Below are 27,970 nucleotides of genomic sequence, written 5' to 3' on the forward strand. Positions count from 1 at the left end.
GAAGTTACCTCCCCGCAGCAGAATACCCAGGCCGGAGGAACGGCAGTCATTACCCCCCGACCAGATCGATGGCCCGTGGGACCACCATCGCGACCACTGCCTGTAGGTGCTGAGGTGTGGTATTCCACACTCCTGCAGAAACAGTAGGTCAGCTTTGACCTTGGCAAGGTAATCCAAGGTTGAAACACATCGCGTAGTCGATTTAATGCTACGCACATTAATGGAAGCAATTCTTACACCCATTTTTTACTAAAAATTAGTTGTTGCTTCCCATACCATTTGTCCTCGCTAGTCCCAGTCCTTCCCCTTCGGGATGTTCCTGCATACCCATCGTATGCGCAAGCAGTTTCACGTTGGTTGGGCTCAGAAACCCCTCCTGATTTTTCATGCAGGGTTTGTGCCGCTCGGGTGACATCGGGGGGGTCTTGTAGGCAGAGAGGATTGGGTTGTCCTCAGCTGCTTCCATCTGTTCCTCCTCGAAAACATCACAGCTCCCGGTCTCCCGGAGCTCAGGTGCGCCAGACGTGTCTTTGCTCCCGGTGTCCCGGAGCTGAGATGCGTTGGCCACGTCGTTACGTGTGGGGAATTGGGGTTGGGGCACGCCGGGCCCATCACAGCTTCCAGTGCCCGGGGGCTGGGATGCTTGATCATCCATCTCGGAGTTCTGCCGCCTCTTTTGAAGGGGCTGTCGTTCCAGCATTTCCCCGTCCAGTGAAGAGGAGTTGTTGCAGTCTGATTCAGAAGAGAGCCTCCTCTTGCCACTGGTTTGGGTGGTGGCTTTGGGATGTTTTTTCTTTGTGGTTTTTCTCTGGACCACTTGCCACTGACCTGTTTGTCCATCTGCTGCCTCCTCCTCCATTGATTCTGTCTGTGGAGGAGGGGTTTCCGGGCGCTGGGTAGGTGCTGGGTCGTTGGTTTCAGCCGCCTCCCCTTCCTTCTCAGGTTGAAGTTCCTCACTGCGGAGAAGGTTGCTGGTCTCCTTTCGAACAGCGGACGCCTTCGTCGAACCTTCTCCCGGCCATTCCTTGGACCTTGCCGCCTGAGCATAGCTGAGACAACGTTTGGGGCAGGTCTTGTAGAGATGGCCTGCCGCACCGCACAAGTTGCAACACTTAGTCTGCTTACAGTCCTTGGTCTGATGGCCTTCCTCCTTGCAGTTCTTGCAAACAACCGTGCTGCAGTTGGCTGCCATGTGACCAGATTTGCCACAGGTGCGACAAACTCTGGGCTGCCCAGCGTAGACCAAGAAGCCTCGACTTCCCCCGATAGCGAAGCTGGAGGGAGGGTGGATGATGGCTCCACTGGGATCTACCTTCAAGGTCACCTTGACCTGCCGCTTGCTGGTCCAGATCCCAAAGGGGTCCTTGACATCAGTGCTGCTGCCGGCCACCTCGACGTACCTGGCGAGAAAGGTGAGTACATCTACCACCGGAACATGGGGGTTGTAGAGGTGAATCGTCACCACCCGGTCCCGTTGTGACGGAAGCGTGAAGAGCGGCTCCGCTGTGAGGCTGTGGAATAATACTAATCAAAATTGTTACTTCCAGCATACTGAAAGGATTCATCAAGGGATTCTTAGAAACCAATGCAATGCTGAACTGCATTTCATGGTACATCTGGCACAGAAATTTTGAAGGGTAATGTCTTCATGAATAAGTGACTGCTAAACTTCTATTTGTTTCCAAACACAAATCGCATTAGAACATGTTAGTTTGACTAATGAGAGCGCGATGAAATGATACAGGGATCCTTTTGCATTTCTTATTCCTCAAAAAAGTGAAAAATAATCACAAGAACCTTTCTATAAAGATTAGTTCTCATTAGACAAAAATTCTATCTTATCAAGTGGTCTTATCCTTGTGAGGAAACAACACAAAGTTGTGGGTGAAATTTTAATGTGTGACCGTGATTATGTCTAAAAGATCCAGGGATAGAAATTCACCGGCCTTTTTAGACCCTTGCAGCATGCGGACCACCGGGATAGTGCCCCAATTCAGGCACAATCCAATTGTTAGGCCATCGGACATATCCTTAACTTTTTGAATAGACATCCTTTTCTTCAGGCTGGGTCTGAACCTGGATCACTACAGCTGCTGAGTCCAGGATGTAGAATTCCTCGAGAAAACCATTCTTGCCTTCAGTCATGTTAATGAAAATATCTGTTGGGCTGTGTGACCAGCTGTTTGATAACACAGGCAAAACAGAATTTAAAAAGATATGCTGTGATTCTGATCAATGCAGTGAAATGATTGCCACTCTTTGTTTTCTTTTTAAAGATGTCTGTTTGCTTTTGCACACGATTCTGTGCTACCGAGCTGCAGGCACTTTAAGAAGAGAGAAACCAAATTCTGAAGGTGGTCTTGCAGTATAGCATACAGTATACCAACGTGCTGTGACAAGGGGTGGTGAGATTTGAACCTATTCCAGTAACATGGTCATATGGTGAGCCCTCCGACTCAGTCAGGCTGCCTGGGTAGCAGCAGAGGCATTGCTTTCTTCGATAAGAAAGAGAGAGGGGAATCAGAGTTCCGCTCAAATCCTTGTACCCTCATCTCACCCAAGCAATATTGTGTGGCACAGCAATACAATGGGGTAGGGTTTCAATGCATTGGGCTCTGATGGTTAGAACCTGTGTGTGTGGCTATTGCTACCCTTACACAGTGAGTATGGCAGATAATTATGTGGATTGGAGGTCAGGCACCTTCCTACTGTCAAGAGGGTTGAGAAGAAAGGTATAAGATAGTAACCCCAAGCTGTGCTCATGCAAAAATCTGGACAACAATTTTCATGCCCACCCTTCAAGCTCGCAGGAAGTCTGTAATATCATACCATTAAAACAGACAACAATAGAATAACGTAAAACCAAAATTTGCTGGAAAAGCATCATGGCTGCAATCTGGCTCACGGCCCCCTACGAGCCTCATAATAAAATGTAATTAAAAACCCTACAGAGCAATGATATATTTAATATATTAGAAGCTTTAACTTGATGTGAGATTAATTGAAAAATATTTTACAAAAACAGTTTACTTGGCAATAATCTGTGTCTCGTAGAGTATATGTGCACAAACAGCAGGAACAATACAGAAATCTGTGGCTGGGGAATAAACCTATTTGTTTATTGACTGTTAATGCTTTAGGTATTGAGAATGTTGAGTTAGGCTTGAAATGGAAGGTTTTAACATCTATTCCTCACCGCAATCTTTAAAAATGTTTCCAGATAACATAGCTTGTAAAATTAACAAATAGAGAGACCTCCATGTGGAAATTTCTACAATACTCCTTATAATGTTGGCTTTGCTTCGATACATAAAATGATGAACAGAATAATTCTTTAAATTGTGCATTTTGGGGTGGGGTGGGGGGGGGGGTTGCGGGGAACTGACTGAGGTATTGCAGGAATTGTTTGCCTTCCCACCCTTTCAAAGAAAAAAATATCTGGAGTAAGAAACACTTTTGTGCCCTAAAGGATTTTTTGCCTTGCAACTTTCGATTAGCACCACCCCTGTGTTACTGTCATTGGCAAATACAGTGCAAACTCCACAGTATTGACACAAGTATTCACAGCCAAAGGCTGCTCAAATTACTCTCCCGACTGGCAACCAATGGGTGTACACCAAAACTAGTGGCACACTGCAAGAAAAAAAAACAGGTAGATCAGCCCTGGTAAAATGCAGGTCTTCCCTTGAGCAATGGTCTATCAGTGCCCCAATCCTCACGTTAAACTACCTTTATTAATCTGGGCACTCAATTGTATTGTCAATCCCACTGACAAGTGTGAGCTGTTTGCAGGGAAATGGTGTAATATGCATAGCATGGTGATAATTGTTGAATTAATGTTCTTAACTCCTTGTTGCCACTGAGAACAGTGATGACTGCTTCCCAGTTCAATCCCACAATGCACCACCATGAACAAACTGTAACCTTCATTCTATTTCAGGTTCATTTTATTGCATGTGTGTTGTCACTAGCTTCACTTTACTGCTCAGTGCCATGACTGTAAGGATATGTAAACTGTATTTTTTTCCATTTCTTTTCCTTGCCTCCTTCCCCTTTCACCATTTTCTCCGGTTATAGAAGTAAGTGAGCCTACGAGCTCGACCCAGATTCAAGGTCAGTACAGAGCACTGTCATTTCTGTGGCTGCATCTCCTTTTCTCTACTGCATGAGGGAGGGGACCTCTTTCAGCACTGCCAGGGGTTTTATTCAATCAGAAGTAAAACATTTTTTTTCAAGTGTTATCTGGAAGCAAAGAATCAACAACAATTTGTGGTTTTACTGTCAGCTTCTTGAGAATTTTTTTACTAATTGCAACAAGAGGAGTGGAATAATGGTTTTTTTAAAAATACAGCATCACTCTGAACAATAGCTGGATACTGAAACCAGATTCACCTGTTGTACAATTGATCTCAGGTCTGCCACATTCTGAATTGATGTCTTAAATCAAGCAATGTGAAGGTTCAATTAATTATTTTCTCACTTTTCAACCTTTACCAAGCAATGCTTGCTATTGGGTGAGGTCACTAAACTCTCCTTGCCTGACTGCCAGTTAAATATCATGCAATTCCACTACACTGAGAGGAACCTCAATAAACAGGGAAATCGAGGCCATCACAATGGAACATTTGATCTTTGGCTGTTTTAAAGGTTCATTTTGCTAACTTTACTTGAACATTAGTTTTAGACCTATCAACTTATGTTTTTTTTCAATTCCTATTTATTGTGAAGGATAAATTGTGATTTTAGTCATTGAAAGAAGGAAGGGGGGAGGGGAAACAGTCTGAGCCAAGGAATACAATTGAAGTTTTCCAGAGAACACATCTCTATTTTGTTACCATGTCATAAGCAATTCCAATTAAGCCATCAAGTAAAGCATGGAATATTGCGAGACGTGAACACAATAATCTAGCCATGAGAGAGAATGAATGGATCTGAGGGGGATGTTGTTTTGGACCAAAATACTTTGCAGCCTAACCTGAGGATATTAGATTGAAAGAAAATATTACTATTTGGCTCACTCCTTTCATAGACCATGTGCAATGCATTTCATCGTGAATTCTATCCAGCTCATTCAATGTCCTGGGGAAAGGTTCTGCAAATCATTTGCTAGACCCTAAGATTCATCAAGCAAAACATCTTAATATTTGACCATTACATCCCATATTATTCATCTTTGATTTCCGTGCATTGATGTCTCTATGCAGCTCAGAGGCCATTATATTCCATAGAGTATTGATGGAGCAGCCCAGATCAGTGACATCAACAGTGTTTGCTTACCTTATTGTCCATCAGTGGGAACAGTGGGTGTTATATGTAGAATTATTCTGCTTCTGTTAAATAGGTTTATTAGCATCTCTCATAAAAAGAGGCCAATTTCTGTCCTTTTATGGAAGAAAAGTACTAAGAAGTCTTTAGTTTAGTTTAGAGATACAGCACTGAAACAGGCCCTTTGGCCCACCGAGTCTGTGCCGACCATCAACCACCCATTTATACTAATCCTACACTAATCCCATATTCCTACCACATCCCCACCTGTCCCTATATTTCCCTACCACCTACCTATACCAGGGGCAATTTATAATGGCCAATTTACCTATCAACCTGCAAGTCTTTTGGCTTGTGGGAGGAAACTGGAGCACCCGGAGGAAACCCACGCAGACACAGGGAGAACTTGCAAACTCCACACAGGCAGCACCCAGAATTGAACCTGGGTCGCTGGAGCTGTGAGGCTGCAGTGCTAGCCACTGTGCCGCCCTCTGTACCTTATTAACCTGATAGTTTAGAAGTTTAATGTTTTTTGGCATATTCACAGACTCCTTTTATTTAGGGGAGAATATTCTGTGTGAAAGAATTTTTGATGGCCAAGCACAGTTGTAACTGCACCAGCAGCAAACACCTGGTCAAGGTTGCACCACTTTGCTAGTCAGAGAGGCATGGGATTCTCAGCACTAAGAGCTAGCCGTTCACTCAAATGCAGTGCTATCCTACCCCTGAAAATGTTTACTGACCAAAGCTCTTCGGGCTGATCCACATAATATTGCACATCCTGTTGTGCAATCACAAAGAAAAAAACCCTATTTTTACTTAATTTTCTCATTGTTTTCCATTTTCTTCTGTTAGTTGTGAATTTTATGTGTTTTTATCATGTTGAGGGACCTTGACAAAGGACTTGGGTCCCATCATGCAGGACACCACTAAAGTTGAAAAGAATAGGAGAGAAGGTGAAACCAATTAAGTATGGGTTGTGTACACTAATCTTGGGTTTAAAAGACTGTATATAGTATTAGCAAAGGAGGACTAAGAGGTGTAAAGAGGTCACAGTTTTGAGGTCCTGGCAAGGAATACAACAGAATATGAGGCAATGTGATATATCTTGATTTTAACACAATGAGCTGGAAGAGCATGTGAGACAACATATTTGCAGTTTAGGAAGAACAAGCGAGGAAGATGAATAATGATAAAATGTATGCCTACAGAGAGACAAGAAAGAGTGTCACATAGAGAGATAACATCAGCTGTCAGATAACAAGGATTCTCTTGCATCCTTTCCAGGACTGCAAGATAACTGTTAGAACATCCTAAAATTTAGGATCAGTCATCAAGTCTACAGTTCTGTTCGTGCCCATGACCTCTCACAAGTGGTTTTCTTTCATATATAACCAATGACAGGGAATGCTCCAAGCTATTTGTTATGGTAGGGGTGAAGAAGGGAGAGTTCATCACAGCCAAATTCTGCTCTGCCCTCGTTATACACTCACATTTGTAGATTTTCCAGTAGGGGTCCCGAGAGACTGATCAGCAGCAGGAACCCTAATAAATTTTTTTTCTTCTCAGCCGAGGAATGAACAAAGAACGAAGAACAGTGCAGCACAGGAACAGGCCATTCGGCCCTCCAAGCCTGCGCCGATCTTGATGCCTGCCTAAACTAAAACCTTCTGCACTTCCGGGGCCCATATCCCTCTATTCCCTTCCTATTCATGTATTTGTCAAGATATCTCTTAAACATCGCTATCGTATCTGCTTCCACCACCTCCCCTGGCAGCAATTTCCAGGCACTCACCACCCTCTGTGTAAAAAACTTGCCTCGCACATCCCCTCTAAACTTTGCCCCTCGCACCTTAAACCTATGTCCCCTAGTAACTGACTCTTCCACCCTGGGAAAAAGCTTCTGACTATCCACTCTGTCCATGCCGCTCATAACTTTGTAAACCTCTATCATGTCGCCCCTCCACCTCCTTCATTCCAGTGAAAACAATCCGGGTTTTCCGACCTCTCCTCATAGCTAATGCCCTCCAGACCAGGCAACATCCTGGTAAACCTCCTCTGTACCCTCTCCAAAGCCTCCACGTCCTTCTTGTAGTGTGGCGACCAGAATTGCACGCAATAGTCTAAGTGTGGCCTAACTAAGGTTCTGTACAGCTGCAACATGACTTGCCAATTTTTATACTCTATGCCCCGACCGATGAAGGCAAGCATGCTGTATGCCTTCTTAACTACCTTATCCACCTGCGTTGCCACTTTCAGTGACCTGTGGACCTGTACGCCCAGATCTCTCTGCCTGTCAATATTCCTAAGGGTTCTGCCATTTACTGTATACTTCCCACCTGCATTAGATCTTCCAAAATGCATTACCTCACATTTGTCCGGATTAAACTCCATCTGCCATTTCTCCGCCCAAGTCTCAAACCGATCAATATCCTGCTGCATCCTCTGACAAACCTCATCATTATCCGCGACTCCACCAACTTTGTGTCGTCCGCAAACTTACTAATCAGACCAGCTACATTTTCCTCCAAATCATTTATATATACTACGAACAGCAAAGGTCCCAGCACTGATCCCTGCGGAACACCACTAGTCACATCCCTCCATTCAGAAAAACACTGATACCCTCTGTCTTCTCTGACCGAGCCAGTTCTGTATCCATCTTGCCAGTTCACCTCTGATCCTGTGTGACTTCACCTTTTGTACCAGTCTGCCATGAGGGACCTTGTCAAAGGCTTTACTGAAGTCCATATAGATAACATCCACTGCCCTTCCTTCATCAATCATGCTGAGGCCTATTGGAGCACCTCCTTTGTTGAAGAGCACGGATTGAATCTGGGGCCAGCTCTGTGGAGCTCAACCATGAATGGTTGCAGTTGAGCCAATAATGGATGACGGCCATGTGTTAAGTGCCATTCACACAGACATCACACTGAAGGTTATTAAATTAATCTAGATTACCATAGTCTTTTAGATCAGTTTAGCCAACCTTGGCTCAATGATAGTACTCTCAACTCTGATCAGAGGGTTGTGGACTCAAGCCCCATCTAAGGACTTGAGTACATAACCCAGGTTGACACTTGATTTGCAGTGCTTAGATGCTGGCTTTCAGATGAGATGTTGAACTGATGCTCTGTCTACCTTCTGAGGTGGACATAAAAAATCCCACGGATGGATTGAAAGAAGAACAGAGGAGTTTTCCCTGGTGCCTTGACTAGTATTTATTCCACAACCATCCCTCAATCAACCTCAAATTCTTCAACTAAAAAGTAGATTATCTGGTCACGTATCTCATTGGCAGGATTTTGCTATGCACAAATTAGCTGCCATGATTCCCTACGTTACAACCATGAGCACACTTAAATGCTTCATTGGCAGTAAAGTGCTTTGGAATCTTGAGGTCATAAAATGCACTGTATAAATGTAAGTCCTTTCCTATAGCACCTTCAAAATGGGAGCAGCAGGTCAGATTCTAGCCAACCAGAACCATGTTACACTACTGGCTGGAAATGTAATTCTCCATTCTAAAAGAGAGTTCTGTACCTCCATGTATAATGGCAAGTGAAGATCTGTCTCCAAAAGCTAGAAATTTAAGTCTTTGTATATAGATGGGATAGAAGAATCTTTGCTCTCCAAAAGTTCAACGTTCCCAGAGGTCTAACAGAACCCCAGAGCACTTTGCAAACTTTGTTTGATGCCACCATGGATTCAAACCAAAGCGCTGAGAATGCCCTCCTCCATTTTGCTCTAGTCAGATTGGGTCCTGACTCCAGATTTACACTGCAAGTATGGTGTCAGTGCAAGGTGGAAATCGCTTTGCACAAATTCTAAATTTGCATCCTTAATCTGTAAATGAGTAATTGCAGAACCTTAAAAGGCATGTTAAACAGTAGGGGAAAAGAATATAAAGGCTAAGGTCTTAATTTAAACAAAACTGTTTCATAATAAACAGAACAATACCTTATTTTCTCTGAAGTAGAGTTTATGAGTTTAGCATATTGACTTGGATAAAGTAGCAGAACAACAGTAAAGCAGCCTCATTTCACAGCAAGCTCATTTCACTGAAACTGCAATTTCCCACTTTATCACCTCAGAGTAAATTCCTCCATTTAATGCTCTGTTTCTCCTGGGAGTTTGGCTTTGTGAGGAGGAGAAGCAGAAATTATGTTCTAGTTGTCAGTTCAGCTTGCTGTTGAGAAAAAAATCATATACAAAATCAATAAAGCTTCACTTTATGTGTCAACTGCATCCTTACACTTAATTCTTATCAAAGGCACATTATCCCAAGCTATAAAAAAAAATACCAGTTGTTTAGTACCAGTGTGAAATAAATCATTAAAAAAACAGTTTTAGCACATGAATACTCCAATGAGAATTAGACACAGTTCGGGTTAAACAGCCAATCTCAGAGATTGGTACTAAATGTAAATACAGCCCGCTGAAATATTTTGCTGTGTCTTTACTTATCACACATTAATCTTGTTACACTCCATTTCTAATCAAAATAGTGGGGGATTAACTTTTAAATTAATCCTGTGTCGAATAATACTCATGTAAAAAAAATCTTATTATCTTCCAGTCCCTGTGTATTTGCAGCTAGTAGAGGTAAATCTTAGAAGGCAAGGAATACGGTTACACTAATAAAACAATTACTGTCAAGTTAGGCAGTGCTGTGTAGGTTAACATATTCATTGGCTTATCTGTCAAAAATCATTTTTTACTGCTGCGGTAGATGTGATTATTTTTCTCATTTTAGATTGCTATTCCAATTTTTGCATCAACTTTCCAAAGATAGTCAATCAAAGCTTCAAGGGATCGAGAGAAAGATCACTCAGGATGATCCAACAAAGATCTGCTGTTCTTTTCAGGTTCTTAGGATGTTGTGTATTTTTAAACACAAAACTCAAAGTTCTAATGGACACTTTTTTAATAAAAAGACAAATGTCAGCTTAATGGCATATTGCATTGTCACTTGTTTGTGTCAATTGTCATTTGTTGACACAAACTACCCCATATAATAGCCTCCTGACCTTGGCTGTGCCATCAGAAAAAGGCAGCAAATTGGCCAGAGGAGGAAAACAAACTGAACGAGGCAGGCCAGATCACCCTCATGCAGCCATTAGCAAGAGACTCTGGAACACCATTGACCAAAGCCTATTGAATGAGACATATTTTTATGTTTAATTTTACGGAGGAAGATGTACCATGTTGTATTTTGTTAGACCACTTCGAGCATTAAAGTTACTTTACCCCCTCCCAACCACCATTAAAAAAAAAACGACGGCTGTTGTTACTGGTCCAAGCAAAAGATTTGCTTTCCCTGCTTCAGGCTTCAATTTTATCTGCAATTTAATTGTGAGACAGATGTGCAACTTAGCACTTACCAAGTGCTCCCTTTGTGGAAATTTGTTGGACTTGCAGTATTTAGGGTGAAATAAAACTCTATAATGCAAAAGAATACTTAGTGTTTGTATCAACCGCCGCCCCCCCTCCCCCCAACTGCTATTTTGACAAAGGCAAGAAGCCATTTAAAATAATAAACAGCAGACAAAAGAGTTTCATATGAATGCATCAAGCTTTCATTCATTAATATTGTGCAACACAATTTCACTCTAATTATTTCTGCTCTTTTTGTTTGCTTTACCTTCATTATGTTCCAGGCCTTCATTGGAGCAAGAGATGACCTATTTTTAAGTCTTTGTTAAAGGCAATAAAGAACAGTTGCTGGGAAATGCACTAGAATGGCATGATTTCACTTGTATTTACTATCTTCCCTCATTGGAAGACACATTTGTCATCAGTTTGTGGCTGAAAACAGGAACATAGTCACATGGCATTGTATGCTGGTGCAACATTGTGCTCTTTCATGACACCATGTAGGCCAGCCTTTGGTCAATAAGGAAAATAATTTTGTTCAGAACAAAAAAATGGAATCAGAACATTCAAGCTACTTCAGTGCACTTGGGTGTATTACAGCTATTTATAGCGACAAAAGTATTTGATTGGAATTCATGGTGATAATACCCTGTCAGTGCAGAAAGTGGTACCCCAGGTGGTGTGTTTGTTGCTGTTCAACTAACCGATTATTTTGTTCCATTTCTGTCTGTCCGTTCAATCTCATGGGGCCTGGGCACATTCTGCTTTTTATCTTCTTTCATTTTCATCAAAAATATTGGATTTGGTACTAGGTAATGAACCAGGGCAAGTGATAGAGCTGTTGGTGGGCGAGCACTTTGGAGATAGTGATCACAATTCTGTAGCATTCACTGTGGTAATGGAGAGGGATAGGTATGTGCAACAGGGCAAGGTTTACAATTGGGGGAAGGGTAGATATGATGCTGTCAGGCAGGAACTGAGGAGCATAAGTTGGGAGCATATGCTGGCAGGGAAGGGCACGGTCGAAATGTGGAACTTTTTCAAGGAGCAGATAGTAGGGGCCATTGATAAGCATGTCCCTGTCAGACAGGGAAGGGATGGTCATGTGAGGGAACCGTGGTTGACAAGAGAGGTTGAGAGTCTTGTTAGGAAGAAGAAGGATGCGTATATAAAGTTGAGGAAAAAGGGCACAGGCATAGCTCTGGAGGGATACAAGATGGCCAGGAAGGATCTGAAGAAAGGGATTAGGAGAGCTAAGAGAGGGCATGAAAAATGCTTGGCGGGTAGGATAAAAGAAAACCCCAAGGCCTTTTACGCGTATGTCAGAAATATGAGGATGACTAGGGGGACCATAGGTCCGGTCAAGGACAATAGCGGGAGACTGTGTGTTGAGCCGGAAGAGATAAGTGAGGTTTTGAATGAGTACTTCTCTTCGGTATTTACGAATGAGAAGGGGTGTATTACTGAAGAGGACGGTGTGAAACAGACTGGTAAGCTCGAGGAAGTGCTCGTTAGGAGGGAAGATGTGTTGGGGTTTTTGAATAACTTGAAGATAGACAAGTCTCCCGGGCCTGACGGGGTATATCCAAGGATGTTATGGGAAGCAAGGGATGAAATTGCAGAGCCGCTGGCAATGATCTTTTCATCTTCTCTGCTGACGGGGGTGGTACCAGGTGATTGGAGGGTGGCAAATGTTGTGCCCCTGTTCAAGAAAGGGAATAGGAACAACCCTGGGAATTACAGGCCAGTTAGTCTTACTTCGGTGGTAGGCAAGTTGATGGAAAAGGTGCTGAGGGATAGGATTTCTGAGCATCTGGAAAGACACTGCTTGATTCGGGACAGTCAGCACGGTTTTGTGAGGGGTAGGTCTTGCCTCACAAGCCTGATTGAATTCTTTGAGCAGGTGACCAAGCAAGTGGATGAGGGTAAACCAGTGGATGTGGTGTACATGGATTTTAGTAAGGCATTTGATAAGGTCCCCCATGGTAGACTTATGGAGAAAGTCAGGAGGCATGGGATAGTGGGGAATGTGGCCAGTTGGATTAAGAATTGGCTAACTGATAGAAGGCAGAGAGTGGTCTTAGATGGTAAATACTCAGCCTGGAGCCCAGTTACCAGTGGCGTGCCGCAGGGATCAGTTCTGGGTCCTCTCCTGTTTGTGATTTTTATTAACGACTTGGATGAGGAAGTCGAAGGGTGGGTCAGTAAATTTGCAGATGATACAAAGGTTGGTGGAGTTGTGGATACCGAGGAGGGCTATTGTCGTCTGCAAAGGGACTTGGATAGGTTGCAGTGCTGGGCTGAAAAGTGGCAGATGGAGTTTAACCCTGAAAAGTGTGAGGTCGTCCATTTTGGAAGGACAAACATGAATGCAAAATACTGGGTTAACGGTAGGGTTCTTGGGCATGTGGAGGAGCAGAGAGACCTTGGGGTCTATGTGCATAGATCATTGAAAGTTGCAACTCAAGTGGATAGGGCTGTGAAGAAGGCATATGGGGTGTTAGCGTTCATTAGCAGAGGGATTGAATTTAAGAGCCGTGAGGTGATGATGCAGCTGTACAGGACCTTGGTAAGGCCTCATTTGGAGTACTGTGTGCAGTTCTGGTCGCCTCATTTTAGGAAGGATGTGGAAGCCTTGGAGAGGGTGCAGAGGAGATTTACCAGGATGTTGCCTGGAATGGAGAATAAGTCTTACGAGGAAAGGCTGAACATTCTAGGCCTCTTCTCATTAGAAAGGAGAAGGATGAGGGGTGACATGATAGAGGTTTATAAGATGATCAGGGGAATAGATAGGGTAGACAGTCAGAAACTTTTTCCCCGGGTGGAGCAAAGCGTTACAAGGGGTCATAAATTTAAGGTGAAGGGTGGGAGATATAAGGGGGATGTCAGGGGAAGGTTCTTTACCCAGAGAGTGGTCAAGGCATGGAATGCCTTGCCCGGGGAAGTTGTTGAGTCAGAAACTTTAGGGACTTTCAAAAGGCTTTTGGATAGGTATATGGATAAAGGAGAATGATGGGGTATAGATTAAATTGTCCTTGACAGAGGACAAAGGATCGGCACAACATTGTGGGCCGAAGGGCCTGTTCTGTGCTGTATGTTCTATGTTCTATGTTCTATGTTCTATGTAAGTAATCATATTATCTTCATAATATTCCTTTGTTACTCCATTCCATTTCCTAATCCCTAAAAAGGATAATTTGCAAGAACAAAATCTTTCAATTGTTAAAGAATAGTTATATTCCAAAGCACTTTTGGATGGAGTATACTTTAGCTTACATTAATGATTAATTAGGTGAAGAAAAATAGTAAAATATCCCTTCCTGACCTATGAACTCAGGCTTGTTTATCTTATAATCTTTGATCTCCAGGATTACTTTCTTCGATGAAAACTATTGGGTTCTGCTTTTTTGTTGGTTTACTAAAAAGAGACAGTACTGCCTTTTCATAAATGCACAGGATATCGAATTCAATGCTTAATGTGTTAGATTTTTTAAATGTGATACTACTAGACATGTGATTTGCTTACTTCAATTATCTTACAAATATATACATGGTATTTAAAAATTACCTAATTCAGTTTGGTATTTTGCAGTGAAATTAAAGGACTTGCTTTGTACTTTATTTTTTAATCGTTTTTAAAAATTCTAGTTCGCCAACAACAAGCACTGCACTAAAATGGAAAATAACTGGAATGAAAGGAGCCCTGTCTCTTTCAGAGTTTGTTCCGGAATGTTCTACTCAGTGAATATAATGCCGAGTCTTGTTAACTTTTCTTTCCTCCCCACCCATCTAAATAAAATTCTGTATTGCTAAAATATGAAATGGCTGACCACCCAAAAGAAACCGCTGACAACCTATAATCAGGCCTTAGACTCAAGTTCCATTTGAATGTGGCATTACTGCATAATTGTGTAGGTGGGGACCACGCGATATAAATATAGAATTGTAAGTCATTTACGTGATCATAGTTACCAGTTATAGATGTCCACTCAGTGACAGTTACACATTTCCAATTATTTAGATGCATTACTGTGGTGCAAAGATACAAGCAGGAAAAAGCCAAACCAAAATGAAACATTTAGTGACCAAGTGCACCACTCCAGCCAGATGCATATCAATAAAGAGAAAAACATTTTGCAGAGATGTAGCATTGTTTATTTCATTATGAAGCAAATAAATAAGAACCTGCAAGTATTGACGTACATAGCACAGATTAAACAATTCCATATTTGGCTTCAACAGATGGCTGATTGTTTTATTTGAGTACTATACATAAAAGGAAATAATCCAGGGATATCATGTTGAAGACCACAGTCACAGCACAGTGCTTCCCAGTTTATTCCACTGTCAGCTTCAGTACATTCTTAGTCACATTTGTTCTTCAGATTCTCCTCAACCAATATATCAGGTCTGCAAGCATAATTTCAGAAAATTCAATATTTTGAAAAGGTGAGTCACTTGACTTGATTAAAAATACACAATTTAAAGCTATTCCTGTCCATTTCCTTTCACCTTTCCATCTTCTCTGTAACCCCTGTTATATAATCTGAACTAATATGTAATGAACAGTTGAAATCATTGTTCTGTTCTAAAACCTGTGCTGTTTGATACTGCAAAGAATGTGGCTTCTTGTTCCTTCTGCCCAATCTGACCGCTGGGTGAGATAAACACATTTTCTAGTTCGATTGCAGCGAATTGTAATTATCAAGGACACTGTGCCAGAAATGGGGTTCGTCAGCACCCATTCTTTGGGTGCTACAAGTGCTCTTAGAGTGCCAAATTTGTATCTGCGGTGCACAGGCATACATGTGGGCTGAAGGGCACTGGACTATTGGTGCAGGCATTAGTGCGTGCAGTGAACGTTTGACAAGTGTGCATAGCAGGCAAATCATGATGTCAGTTAGCATGTAGCCCTGATTTAACACCAGTGGTGCCGTTTTGGAGGTCATAGCCCCAGCCAATGCTTTTTCTTAACCTCACACAGCTGAAGATGCATTTAGCAGGGACCACCCTGCACCCCACCCACCCTCCACTGTCCCCAAACAGCTGCCTCACTATTTAAAGGGATAATCAACTACTTACAGGTTGCTGTTTGATTTCTTCTGGCGGTTGCTGCTTGATTTCTTCTGGCGGTTGCTACTGTTTTACAAGTGTTTTTTGCTTTCTATAGCAAATTTCAAGTTACAGAAATCTACAGGGAGTAGGGTTACAAGTGCTGAAGGTTTTTTTGGCTGACTTCAAGGCTTCTGTACAAACCAGTTGCTCCCAGACATTGGTACATGAATAGGCATTCACCTTGGAGTACAGCATTGCCTGGAGAAAGAGGAGTATCCATGCAGAGTAGCACAGCTAGAAAAGTGGGGAGGGGGAGAAGGGCCCTCAGCAGGAAGCCACATCTGCCCAAGGCTGTTCAGGGAACAATTTTCCGACCTGAACATGAGTGAGGAACAATGGTGGAATTTTAAACCCCCACCCCTGCCACAACACCAACAGTTGGGTTGGGGTCAGGTAGGAGGTTAAAGCATGCTTCATATTCATCCATCATTTCAAATTTAACTCTGGATGGCATCAGCTAACAGGAGGCACAGACTTTGGATGCAGAAGGTAGGTGCCTTTCCACTCACCTGCTGGATTCAATGCAGGTGCCTTACCAACACCCCACAATCCAACCTCTTTTATCCCCTCCCCCACGACTCCTAGCCCTCCCAGGAGCCTCCGATCTGTCCCCCACCCGAGCTTTACAATTCCACCACCAAACTTCTTGTTGCACATACCCATCAGTGTTCTTCTTTCAGCTGCCCCATCAAAGTCCTTATCTGAGTTCTCTGCAGCAGAACACATTTGCGCCCTTCCCCTCTGGCAAGCTGGCACCGGGCAAGCAATCATGGCCGGTGTCTGACCATGTACGGATCCCACCTCTAATCTACCCTGTAAGACAAGGGTTCTCAACCTTTTTTTGCCTCTGAGTACCCCTCCCATGTTATAAAAAGTCCACGGATTCCCTGGAACACACCAAAGTACTTTTCTGTATAAAAATCAATTATACAATTAAATGTGTATATTTATTATATTTATTTGTTCTACTTGCTTAATGTGAAACGTTGCTGGTGTTGAGCAATGATTGTGCCAAGACGTACGGGCATGCTCAATGTTTATCCTGGCTCAGTACTTTGTTTTCATTGAGATCATTGTTGAACATTAGTGTTGCATAGGCACATTAAACTAAATGGGGCCAACACTTTTCAGTGCTGCAGAAAAAGCAGTGCAATATTCATCAGAGCATTCATACCCAGACCTAGATACTATGTCTAATACCTGGAGTCCTCACCATCGCCAGTACCTGAAGGCATCACTCAGTTAAAACTTCTATCGCCGCACAAGCTGATAATTCAAACAGAAAGATCAGCTCGTGCTATCCAGAAGCACAGGGCAGGGAGGGTGTTACTAGGGTGGGAGTGGTGAGGAGCATTGAGAGAGAATGGTAATAAATCAAAAATCACACAATCATTAAGTAACATTTTATTATTAGATTGAAACAGTAAAAAATGCATTAAAAATATTCTCATAGTTTTGTGTTCATGCTGAATTTTGTAATGCTTATGACAGAGAGGTGAAAGGTCAGGCTGGTTACATGCCAGGTATGATGCTAACTGTGGAGGCTGTCGATCACAGTCAGTAAGAGCTGAGCTGAACCAGGGCTAGATTGATGGTAATAAGAACAGAAAGTGCTGGAAATACTCAGCAGGTCTGTGGAGAGAGAAACGGGGTTAACGTTTCAGGTCTGTGACCTTTCTTCAGAACTGACAAAGGTTAGAAATGTTATAGGCTTTGAGCAAGTGAAAGGAAGGAAGGGAGAAGAAGAAAAGCTAAGTTCTGTGATAGGGTGGAGGGCAGGAAAGATTAAATGACAAAGATGTCATGAAATAAAAGGCAAAGAGAGTGGTACTCGCCATAGTAAAAGACAAAGCATTTGTACAGAGAGTGTGTAAATGGCAGAAGAATGAACAGCTGTGTCTGAAAGCAAAAACATGAAAAAACAGTTTAAGGCTGGTGCTTGGTAAAAAAAACAATCAAAATGGCCGTCATGGTACTAAATTGTTGAACTCAATGCTGAGTCCAGAAGGCTGTAGAGTACCTAATCAGAAGATAAGGTGCTGTTCCTCGAGCTTGTGTTGAGCTTCACTGGAACGCTCCAGTAGGGCAAAGACAGAAATGTGGGCGTGAGATCATGGTGGTGAATTGAAATGGCAAGCAACCGGAAACTCGGGGCCACGCTTGCAGACTGAGTGGAGGTGTTCCACAAAGTGGTCACCCAATCTGCGCTTGGTCTCCTCAAAGTCGAGAAGACCACGTTGTGAGCAGCAAATACACTATACTAAATTGAAAGAAGTAAATCCTGCTTCACCTGCAAGGAGTGTTTGGAGCCTTGGATGATGATGAGAGAGGAGGTACAACACCTTGTCCTCTTGCGATTCTATGGGAAGATACTGTGGGAAGAGGACAAGGTGTTAGGGTTGATGGATGAGTAGACAAGGATACCACAGAGGGAGTGGTCCCTTCAGAATGCTGGGAGGAGAGGGGAAGATGCGTTTGGTGGTGGCATTATGTTGAAGGTAGCAGAAGTGGCGGAGGTTGATCCTTTGGATGTGGAGGCTGATGGGGTGGAAAGTGAGAACAAGGGGAACCCTGTCACGGTTCTGGGAGGGAGGCAGAGGGGTGAGGGCAGACGTGCGGGAAGTGCGTCGGGGATGGTTGAGGGCCCTATCAAATACACTTGCAGGGAATCCTCAGTTCAGGAAAAGAGAAGACATCAGAAGCGCTGTTGTGGAAAGTTGCATCATTAGAACAGATGCAATGGAGAGGGAGGAACTGGGAGAATGGCAGCAGTGTGTGAGGAAGTGTAGTCACGTTAGCAGCGGAAGTTGGTGGGCTTATCAGCCCAACCAAGGATTCCCCACCACCCATCCCACCCCCCTCCCCGCCCACTGTGGTTGACAGGGTCCTCGACTGTGTTGAACCATCTTTGATGGTTTCAGCCTTTCCGCTGTCTATGGCCTCAGCAACAGCCATCGCAATAATGACCAGCACCATCTCCTCCAAAGGAGTTAGGACATGTCAGCGTTGCCTGTCCCCCTCAGTTAGCTCCTGCTTCCTCCAGTGCCACCTTGTCCTGCAAGAGAGAGGGAATCATTTTGGCTGATGGGCCATGGTTGAATAGCTGATAGTGTGTGCAACATGTGAGGCTTGCAGTAGTGCTATGTGTATGAGGGTCAGTAGAAGCATATAAATGTTAGGCATGAGGCCTGATTGATGGAGATTGTTGGTAGGTGAATGATGGGTGAGTGGTGATTTGAGCAGTGATTGAGGCTCCTGGTGCAGTTGGTAGGATATGGCATTTGAAGAGGCATTCAATGAACTTGGCCACTCATGTGAGGTCATTGAACTTCTTGTGGCACTTATCCTCGAGGTCCAAGCATTGACCTCCATGGCAATCTACTCGCACTGCATTTTGATGGTGTGTCCAGAAGGACCCCTTACCCTCTGTGGATAGAGGACATCACACCTCCTTTCTACCTTTTCCACCAAGACGGTGGTGTCTGAAAACCTTGGAACATGCTCCCTCTCCTAGGTCAGATTCTCTTCAAACATGAGCTTTAGGGAGCTTAGACTGGCTTTAAATGGTGCTAGTCGCTCACAATATTGGCCCCCTGCTGAAGCATTTAGCCAGTGAACGATGCGGTTAGCACTGGCTGGACGCTGAAATCGTTGAAATGAATTGGCAGCACACAGTTGGGTTAATCGTGCATTGCGATGCCTGTGCCAGTTTTTGGGGGCAATCCAAATTAGCTCCCAGAATTTCTTAATCTCTACAGCCCAGATGAGATTGCCACAAAAATAAAATCTATATTTCAAGCTAAACATTAGCCTACATCATTTGCAGCTCATGAGTAAGAATGAAATATATGCCATACTCCCTTTTCTACAGAATTTCTGTATTTATTCAGAGCCAAAAAAGCCCGTTTGGACATAGGTTGCTGGAAAATGATAAAACCATGAAATCAACCATTAATTCTACAGTTTTCTGTCCAGTTTCAAAATAGCCCTTTGTGTTTCCAGCTGCCAGTCAAAAGATGCAACAAATTGTTTGGATGTTTACAGCCAAGATCTTCCAGCTCTGCATTCCTAGGAAACATTGGGAAATTCCACCTGGGAGGGCCATCCAGTTTCCTGGCTCCTGGCATTTACTCTTTAGTAAGATAGCTTCAAAATAATTTCCATTTTTATCATTTTTTAAAGCATTTTTTCACCTCTGGAAAAGCAACCAAGAAAGTATTCAAGGACTGAATGGCACTATATGAGATCAGTCTGATCATGATTGGAGAGCATGGCATGGCTCAATTCCCCAGATCATTTATTTATAATGTATAAATAAAACTTATTCAGTAATTAATTTGTGCAGCATAAATTCCAATGAATAAAGCCTCTCATCATTGTTTCTCCTCATTCTCCTCAGTTTGGGCAAGGGGCAGCATGACTGGTTAAATCATGGTTCAGCCCCGTAGTCATTGTTGAGGTCCTCTGATCTTCCAATTCGACTCTTAGTCCACCATGTTTTCCTATGAACTAAGTCTGTTTACCCTTTCCTCCCATCCCACCCCCGAATCACCAGTGAAGTGGCAAAATTACATTTTGCACAGCAATCCTTTAGAAACCTGGCAGAAAATTAACATAGCTAACTCACTGAGGCACCTGTGTCAAAAAATCTAGTGTCTTAGGCTGTGGAATTCTCAACCTTCTGGGTTAAAGTCGACCATTCAGCTACTTAAAGCAGCAGACCACTGAGTATCACTTTTTAATTGTTTATGCAGTGTTAATGGAAGATGTTCATTGCTAACTACAGATCTGTGCTGCAGAATAATAAAGTCGCAGTCACTAAATTTAGAACTTGACTTCGATCTCAGATTATGTTCAACCCTGTGATACTCCAGAAAGCTTGTTGTTGAAGGGTTGTACTGGAGTCCATCTTTACTCAGTCTTGCACTTATTTTACAAAGTAAAAAGATTACAAACATGCAGCTCCTCACTCAAACCTTCACCCAGTTGAGGTAAGTCTCTCCTTATATATACTCAATGAAGACCCTAATTAATATCCTCCACTTACATATGATTAAACACAATTAACAAACCCTCACAAAGTTCTGATTATAAAGCCGATTTTAGGCCACCATAAATTTTACTTCATGTGTTGTTCGTTCTGAATGTTTGTCAGTTAGTTACTGAAAATTCTTCTTGAATTGCACCCATTTCATTCATAACATTCATCTTCTTCTTTCTTCTTCTTTGGCCTCCTTGTCTCGAGAGACAATGGGTAAGCGCCTAGAGGTGGTCAGTGGTGTCAGTCGCTGTGAGGCAACTATGGAGTGACCTCTCCATGGCGCATGCCTGGGCGAATGTATGGAGGTTGAGAGTTGCCCAAGCGTCAAAACCCCCCTCTCGGCCTTTCTGGTGGGGTCCAAAGGAGTGCAGAGCACGACGTTTGGCACCGGTATGGCTGCAGGAACTGCCGGAAACATGCCAAAGGTGACACATGACCGCCTACGGGGTTCCACTCCGGATTTTCTGTTAGGGTTTACTCCCTTAGCCGTGGTCTCTCCCTAGACGCCCACAAGGCAGCTGTTCATTTGACAAATAAAATTCATCATGGCAGCAAAAAGTTGTTTAAAGGAATATTCCAGGTAGTGGATCTTAGACAGATGAACAATACAATTATCCTAAGTGCTTCTCTAAAATTAATCAAGATGCAACCCTTATTGTTCTCCTTGCAGTCAGAATTTGCCAGAACTAAACAATATTAAACTCAGTTTTTACTGATGATTCCTGTTGTATGAAAAATGATTGTGGTTAAAATGATGGCGCTGGACATAATTTTGTCTGCCTTACTAGAATGACATTGTGCTCCTAGAGCCTGGTGCAAATCTCTGTATTGCCTCAAGTGGTTCTTCTTCTTTGGCCTCCTTATCTCCAGAGACAATGGGTAAGCGCCTGGAGGTGGTCAGTGGTGTGTGGAGCAGCGCCTGGAGTGGCTATAAAGGCCAATTCTAGAGTGACAGGCTCTTCCACAGGTGCTGCAGAAAATTTTGTTTGTCGGGGCTGTTGCACAGTTGGCTCTCCCCTTGCGCCTCTGTCTTTTTTCCTGCCAACTGCTAAGTTTCTTCGACTCGCCACACTTTAGCCCTGTCTTTATGGCTGCCCGCCAGCTCTGGCGAACGCTGGCAACTGACTCCCATGACTTGTGATCAATGTCACAGGATTTCATGTCGCGTTTGCAGACGTCTTTAAAGCGGAGACATGGACGGCCGGTGGGTCTGATACCAGTGGCAAGCTCGCTGTACAATGTGTCTTTGGTGATCCTGCCATCTTCCATGCGGCTCACATGGCCAAGCCATCTCAAGCGCCGCTGACTCAGTAGTGTGTACAAGCTGGGGATGTTGGCCGCCTCGAGGACTTCTGTGTTGGAGATACGGTCCTGCTACCTGATGCCAAGTATTCTCCGGAGGCAGCGAAGATGGAATGAATTGAGACGTCGCTCTTGGCTGACATACGTTGTCCAGGCCTCGCTGCCATAGAGCAAGGTACTGAGGACACAGGCCTGATACACTCGGACTTTTGTGTTCCGTGTCAGTGCGCCATTTTCCCACACTCTCTTGGCCAGTCTGGACATAGCAGTGGAAGCCTTTCCCATGCGCTTGTTGATTTCTGCATCGAGAGACAGGTTACTGGTGATAGTTGAGCCTAGGTAGGTGAACTCTTGAACCACTTCCAGAGCGTGGTCACCAGTATTGATGGATGGAGCATTTCTGACGTCCTGCCCCATGATCTTCGTTTTCTTGAGGCTGATGGTTAGGCCAAATTCATTGCAGGCAGCCGCAAACCTGTCGATGAGACTCTGCAGGCACTCTTCAGCGTGAGATGTTAAAGCAGCATCGTCAGCAAAGAGGAGTTCCCTGATGAGGACTTTCCGTACTTTGGACTTCGCTCTTAGATGGGCAAGGTTGAACAACCTGCCCCCTGATCTTGTGTGGAGGAAAGTTCCTTCTTCAGAGGACTTGAACGCATGTGAAAGCAGCAGGGAGAAGAAAATCCCAAAAAAGTGTGGGTGCGAGAACACAGCCCTGTTTCACGCCACTCAGGATAGGAAAGGGCTCTGATGAGGAGCCACCATGTTGAATTGTGCCTTTCATATTGTCATGGAATGAGGTGATGATACTTAGTAGCTTTGGTGGGCATCCAATCTTTGCTAGTAGTCTGAAGAGACCACGTCTGCTGACGAGGTCAAAGGCTTTGGTGAGATCATTGAAAGCAATGTAGAGGGGCATCTGTTGTTCGCGGCATTTCTCCTGTATCTGACGAAGGGAGAACAGCATGTCAACGGTCGATCTCTTTGCACGAAAGCCACACTGTGCCTCAGGGTAGACGCACTCGGCCAGCTTCTGGAGCCTGTTCAGAGCGACTCGAGCAAAGACTTTCCCCACTATGCTGAGCAGGGAGATTCCACCGTAGTTGTTGCAGTCACTGCGGTCACCTTTGTTTTTATAGAAGGTGATGATATTGGCATCGCGCATGTCCTGGGGTACTGCTCCCTCGTCCCAGCACAGGCATAGCAGTTCATGTAGTGCTGAGAGTATAGCAGGCTTGGCACTCTTGATTGTTTCAGGGGTAATGCTGTCCTTCCCAGGGGCTTTTCCGCTGGCTAGAGAATCAATGGCATCACTGAGTTCCGATTTGGTTGGCTGTATGTCCAGCTCATCCATGACTGGTAGAGGCTGGGCTGCATTGAGGGCAGTCTCAGTGACAGCATTCTCCCTGGAGTACAGTTCTAGGTAGTGCTCAACCCAGCGGTCCATTTGTTTGTGTTGGTCAGTGATTATGTCCCCAGATTTAGATTTGAGGGGGGCGATCTTCTTGATGGTTGGCCCAAGAGCTCTCTTCATGCCATCATTCATTCCTCTGATATTTCCTGTGTCAGAGGCCAGCTGAATATGACTGCATAGGTGTTGCCAGTAGTCGTTTGCGCAGTGCCTGGCTGTTCTTTGTGCAGTGCTTCTGGCTGTTTAAGTGCTGCGGATGTTAAATCGCTGGGGGCTTTCTTGTAGTTCAACAGTGCAATGCGCTTAGCGGCTATGACAGGTTCCAGCTCTTCATTATGAGATTGAAACCAGTCTGCATTTCTCTTCGCACTTTTGCCGTTGGTGGTCAAAGCTGACTCATAGATGGCATCTCTGATGTGGGCCCACTTGGTCTCAGCATCCCCTGTGGGAGTGTTTTGAAGGGCTGTTACAAGTGAATTTAGAAATTTTTGTAACAGCTGTGGGTGAGAAATTCTGCTCGTGTTGATGCGCGGGTGGCCCTTCTGCTTGGAATGATGCAACTTCTTTGGTCTGAGTCTAACCTTGCTGCACACCAGGGAGTGGTTGGTGTCGCAGTCCGCACTGTGAAAGCTGCGTGTGATTTGAACACTGTTTAAGGCGGCTTGCCTTGTGACAATGAGGTCTAGCTGGTGCCAACGACGCGATCTTGGGTGCCTCCATGAAACCTGATGACAGGGTTTAGTGTGAAAGAACGAGTTGGTGATGCAGAGGTTATGATCGGTACACAACTCAAGCAGTCTCTGCCCGTTCTCATTCATCCTTCCAACGCCATAGAGCCCAAGGCAGGACCCTAAGCTCCAAGCCCCCATTGAAGCAGGTAGACTGTGGCGGGACAGAACCTTATTGACCGGGGGCTGCCCGGTTTGAGGCGGGTGGTAGCTGTCCAGTGAGGTGCAATGACCTCTCCCACCGACAAAGACAACCCGTGGCACCCAGTTTCTACGCCAATTTATCTGGTCTTGTAACCCGTAACTGCTGCCTTCCGTGTTGTTTCAGTTGCTGTGAGGCAACTATGGAGTGACCTCTCCATGGCGCATGCCTGGGCAAATTTATGCAGGTTGAGAGTTGCCCAGTCGTCAAAACCCCCCTCTCGGCCTTTCTGGTGGGGTCCGAAGCAGTGCAGGGCACGATGTTTGGCACCAGTATGGCTGCAGGAACTGCCGGATACATGCCAAAGGTGACACATGACCGCCGACGGGGTTCTGCTCCGGATTATCTGTTAGGGTTTACTCCCTTAGCCTTGGTCTCTCCCGAGACGCCCACAAGGCAGTGGGGTTGTTAGGGCCCCTACACAGGTGTAGGATGGTGCCGGTGGGAGGAGGGGACGGGAGGGGTGGAGGGAGGGGGGTGCGAGGGGGAGCTGGGAAGGGGGCTGTAAGGGGGTGGGGGGGGTGCAGGGGAAGGGGGTGCGGGGGGAAGATGGTGCGAGGGGGGGTTGCTGGGACGGGGTTGTGAGGGGGTGAGGTGAGAGGGTGGAGCAGGGAAGGGGATGGGAGGGGGGGGGTGAGGATTGCTATCACTATCATATCGGTTGCATATCCAAGACGACATGTGTTGGCCCATAACGTGATTTCAGCACAAATAGGAAGGCTCTAACAATTTCTTATATTTTCAGATCAACAAGGGAATGACATCAGGACATAAGCACCACTAGATGATTCACTGATCTCTGTTGCTTTGTTATCAAACCAAAATAAATTGTTGCCATAACAAGCACTAAAGAACTGCAAAGCCCTGAGGCACAAGAGGTTTGTGACTGGAGTAGGAGGAGACTATTTGAATCCTTGAAGGACTATGATCTCTTAGTTTTATGAGTCAACCGAGAACATTGCCGAGTCTGTGCTGCATAGTCCATTGTCATTCGAACTTGGAGCTGAAGAAGTTATTCTCAAGAAGACTTGGTTTGTGAGGACCATCAAAGGAGGTCATTCTTGTATGACACATCACTTTGTGTTGAATAAAACAGACCCTTTTTTGGCATGCATGGATTTTTCATTATGCTTCAGGAAATTAACTAATAGCAGATGACTTAAACAAGAGTTCTAGGAATGGGTTCCTGGGAAGGAACCTTAACATTCAATTCTTTTGGGCCTCCTTATCTCGAGAGACAATGGATACGCGCCTGGAGGTGGTCAGTGGTTTGTGAAGCAGCGCCTGGAGTGGCTATAAAGGCCAATTCTGGAGTGACAGGCTCTTCCACAGGTGCTGCAGAGAAATTTGTTTGTTGGGGCTGTTGCACAGTTGGCTCGCCCCTTGCGCCTCTGTCTTTTTTCCTGCCAACTACTAAGTCTCTTCGACTCGCCACAATTTAGCCCTGTCTTTATGGCTGCCCGCCAGCTCTGGCGAATGCTGGCAACTGACTCCCACGACTTGTGATCAATGTCACACGATTTCATGTCGCGTTTGCAGACGTCTTTATAACGGAGACATGGACGGCCGGTGGGTCTGATACCAGTGGCGAGCTCGCTGTACAATGTGTCTTTGGGGATCCTGCCATCTTCCATGCGGCTCACATGGCCAAGCCATCTCAAGCGCCGCTGACTCAGTAGTGTGTATAAGCTGGGGATGTTGGCCGCTTCAAGGACTTCTGTGTTGGAGATATAGTCCTGCCACCTGATGCCAAGTATTCTCCGAAGGCAGCGAAGATGGAATGAATTGAGACGTCGCTCTTGGCTGGCATACGTTGTCCAGGCCTCGCTGCCGTAGAGCAAGGTACTGAGGACACAGGCCTGATACACTCGGACTTTTGTGTTCCGTGTCAGTGCGCCATTTTCCCACACTCTTATAGAAGGTGATGATATTGGCATCGCGCATGTCCTGGGGTACTGCTCCCTCGTCCCAGCACAGGCATAGCAGTTCATGTAGTGCTGAGAGTATAGCAGGCTTGGCACTCTTGATTATTTCAGGGGTAATGCTGTCCTTCCCAAAACATTCAATACAGTTCTTAAAATCGCATGCTAGCATAGTTGCAGATTGCGCTCACCTGTACCCTACCCTAATAATCTACCTCCTTCATCTCTAAAGGGCACTGCCAACTGCATGAAGCTGAATTTTTCAACACTTCACACAAGCAACACTTATGGTATCTTTGACTAACATGAGATCCCATTTGTGCAATGTTGTGAGCACTTTTTTGCTCTGGAGCCACTGAGAACTGGATTGAAACTATCCCAACCTCCTTTCATGTCAGCCTCCAAAGGAAGCTTTCAGAACTCTAGTTTGGTCTGGATTCTAATACAGGTCTCTAAAGTGAAAGGACATGATCCAACCCTTTGTACCACCAAACCTCCTTGTATTTATGTTGTTTTTAACACTATTTCTAAAACCTTTTTTTAAAAAAACACGAACCCCTCTAACTTCTTTTGGAGCAAAGGAACAAGTTATATAACTGCCATCAATCCATTTGTGGACTTGGTAAAGATTTGTACTCGAACTCCAGGAGTCCAATGTCATTGCATCCAGTGAGCAGCAGGTGATCCAGTGCAACCAATGTAATATTTTAACCACAATAGTACTTAAAACTACATGAGTTAACTGGGAAATGGAAGTTACATTGATTTAGTATGGAACAGGTGCTCGCTGCAAGAAAAAATATTTTTATGCACAGTGAGGTTGCAATTCCATTTTCTTTGTAGAGAAAAACCTGTTGTTTAGGTAAGTATATCAGTTGATCATTCATCTGGATTAATAACACCTGGAACGCAGTTTGTTTGAATTCAAATCGAGGTTTGTGCTGATGAAAGGTTGAACCCTTCAGAATAATATTTGAGCTTTTAACTACATGGTATCTGGAAGTTAGAAGTGGAAGAAATAAAGAATCAGACATTTGAACTAACAATTCTTGCAAACACTGCTTTCTCTGCTTCAAGCTTTGCTGTTTTAATTTTTGCATCATTTCCATTGATATTGTCACAATCATCTTTTTAATGATTTGTCATAGTTCAAAATTTATATATTTGGATAGGAGTCCTCTTTATATCAATTAACCCATAACATTATGATTAATAATTTAGAACAAATCCAAAATCTCCTTTTTCTATTGACAAATCTTCATTATATCTTCAGCCTGAAGTTATACATGCTTCTTGAATTGAATATCCAGTTTATGCAATATTTCTGTATCAGTCCTGAGCATTCAGCACTCACCCCTGGGCTCAAGACTGTTGAGATCTCCCTCTCTTTTTCAACAAATGCATATAGCCCTGTGTTTCTGGCATCAGTTTGCTGGAACACTCCATGCACAGGAAAGGGAATTTTACAAGATCCCATAGTTAGAATGTTCAGAATAATTAACACTGCAATTTAACCTGTTTGCTCTTAAAATATTCCTTTACATTCGAGTGATGTCATATGGTTTACAGAATTTATACTGCTGGTGAGAGTTCCGCCAACTCCCCTTC

The 27,970-nt window shown here is 44.2% G+C and overlaps 1 protein-coding gene across 7 annotated transcripts in view; it reads left to right on the forward strand.

Annotated features, from left to right (window-relative positions):
* The window catches only part of opcml (opioid binding protein/cell adhesion molecule-like), a 1,070,268-nt gene that overhangs the window by 1,020,560 nt on the left and 21,738 nt on the right, over positions 1–27,970 (forward strand). For 5 of the 7 annotated variants that reach the window (XM_068053861.1, XM_068053862.1, XM_068053865.1 and 2 more), the window contains one exon: positions 4,078–4,113. The exons of the other annotated variants lie outside the window; for them this stretch is intronic. In XM_068053861.1, coding sequence (XP_067909962.1) covers positions 4,078–4,113 — 36 coding nt within the window. The remainder of the gene's footprint in view (positions 1–4,077; positions 4,114–27,970) is intronic. 7 annotated transcript variants of the gene reach the window in all.

This window comes from Heterodontus francisci, chromosome 22, assembly GCF_036365525.1.
Source record: "Heterodontus francisci isolate sHetFra1 chromosome 22, sHetFra1.hap1, whole genome shotgun sequence".
Classification (NCBI taxonomy): Eukaryota; Metazoa; Chordata; class Chondrichthyes; order Heterodontiformes; family Heterodontidae; genus Heterodontus; species Heterodontus francisci.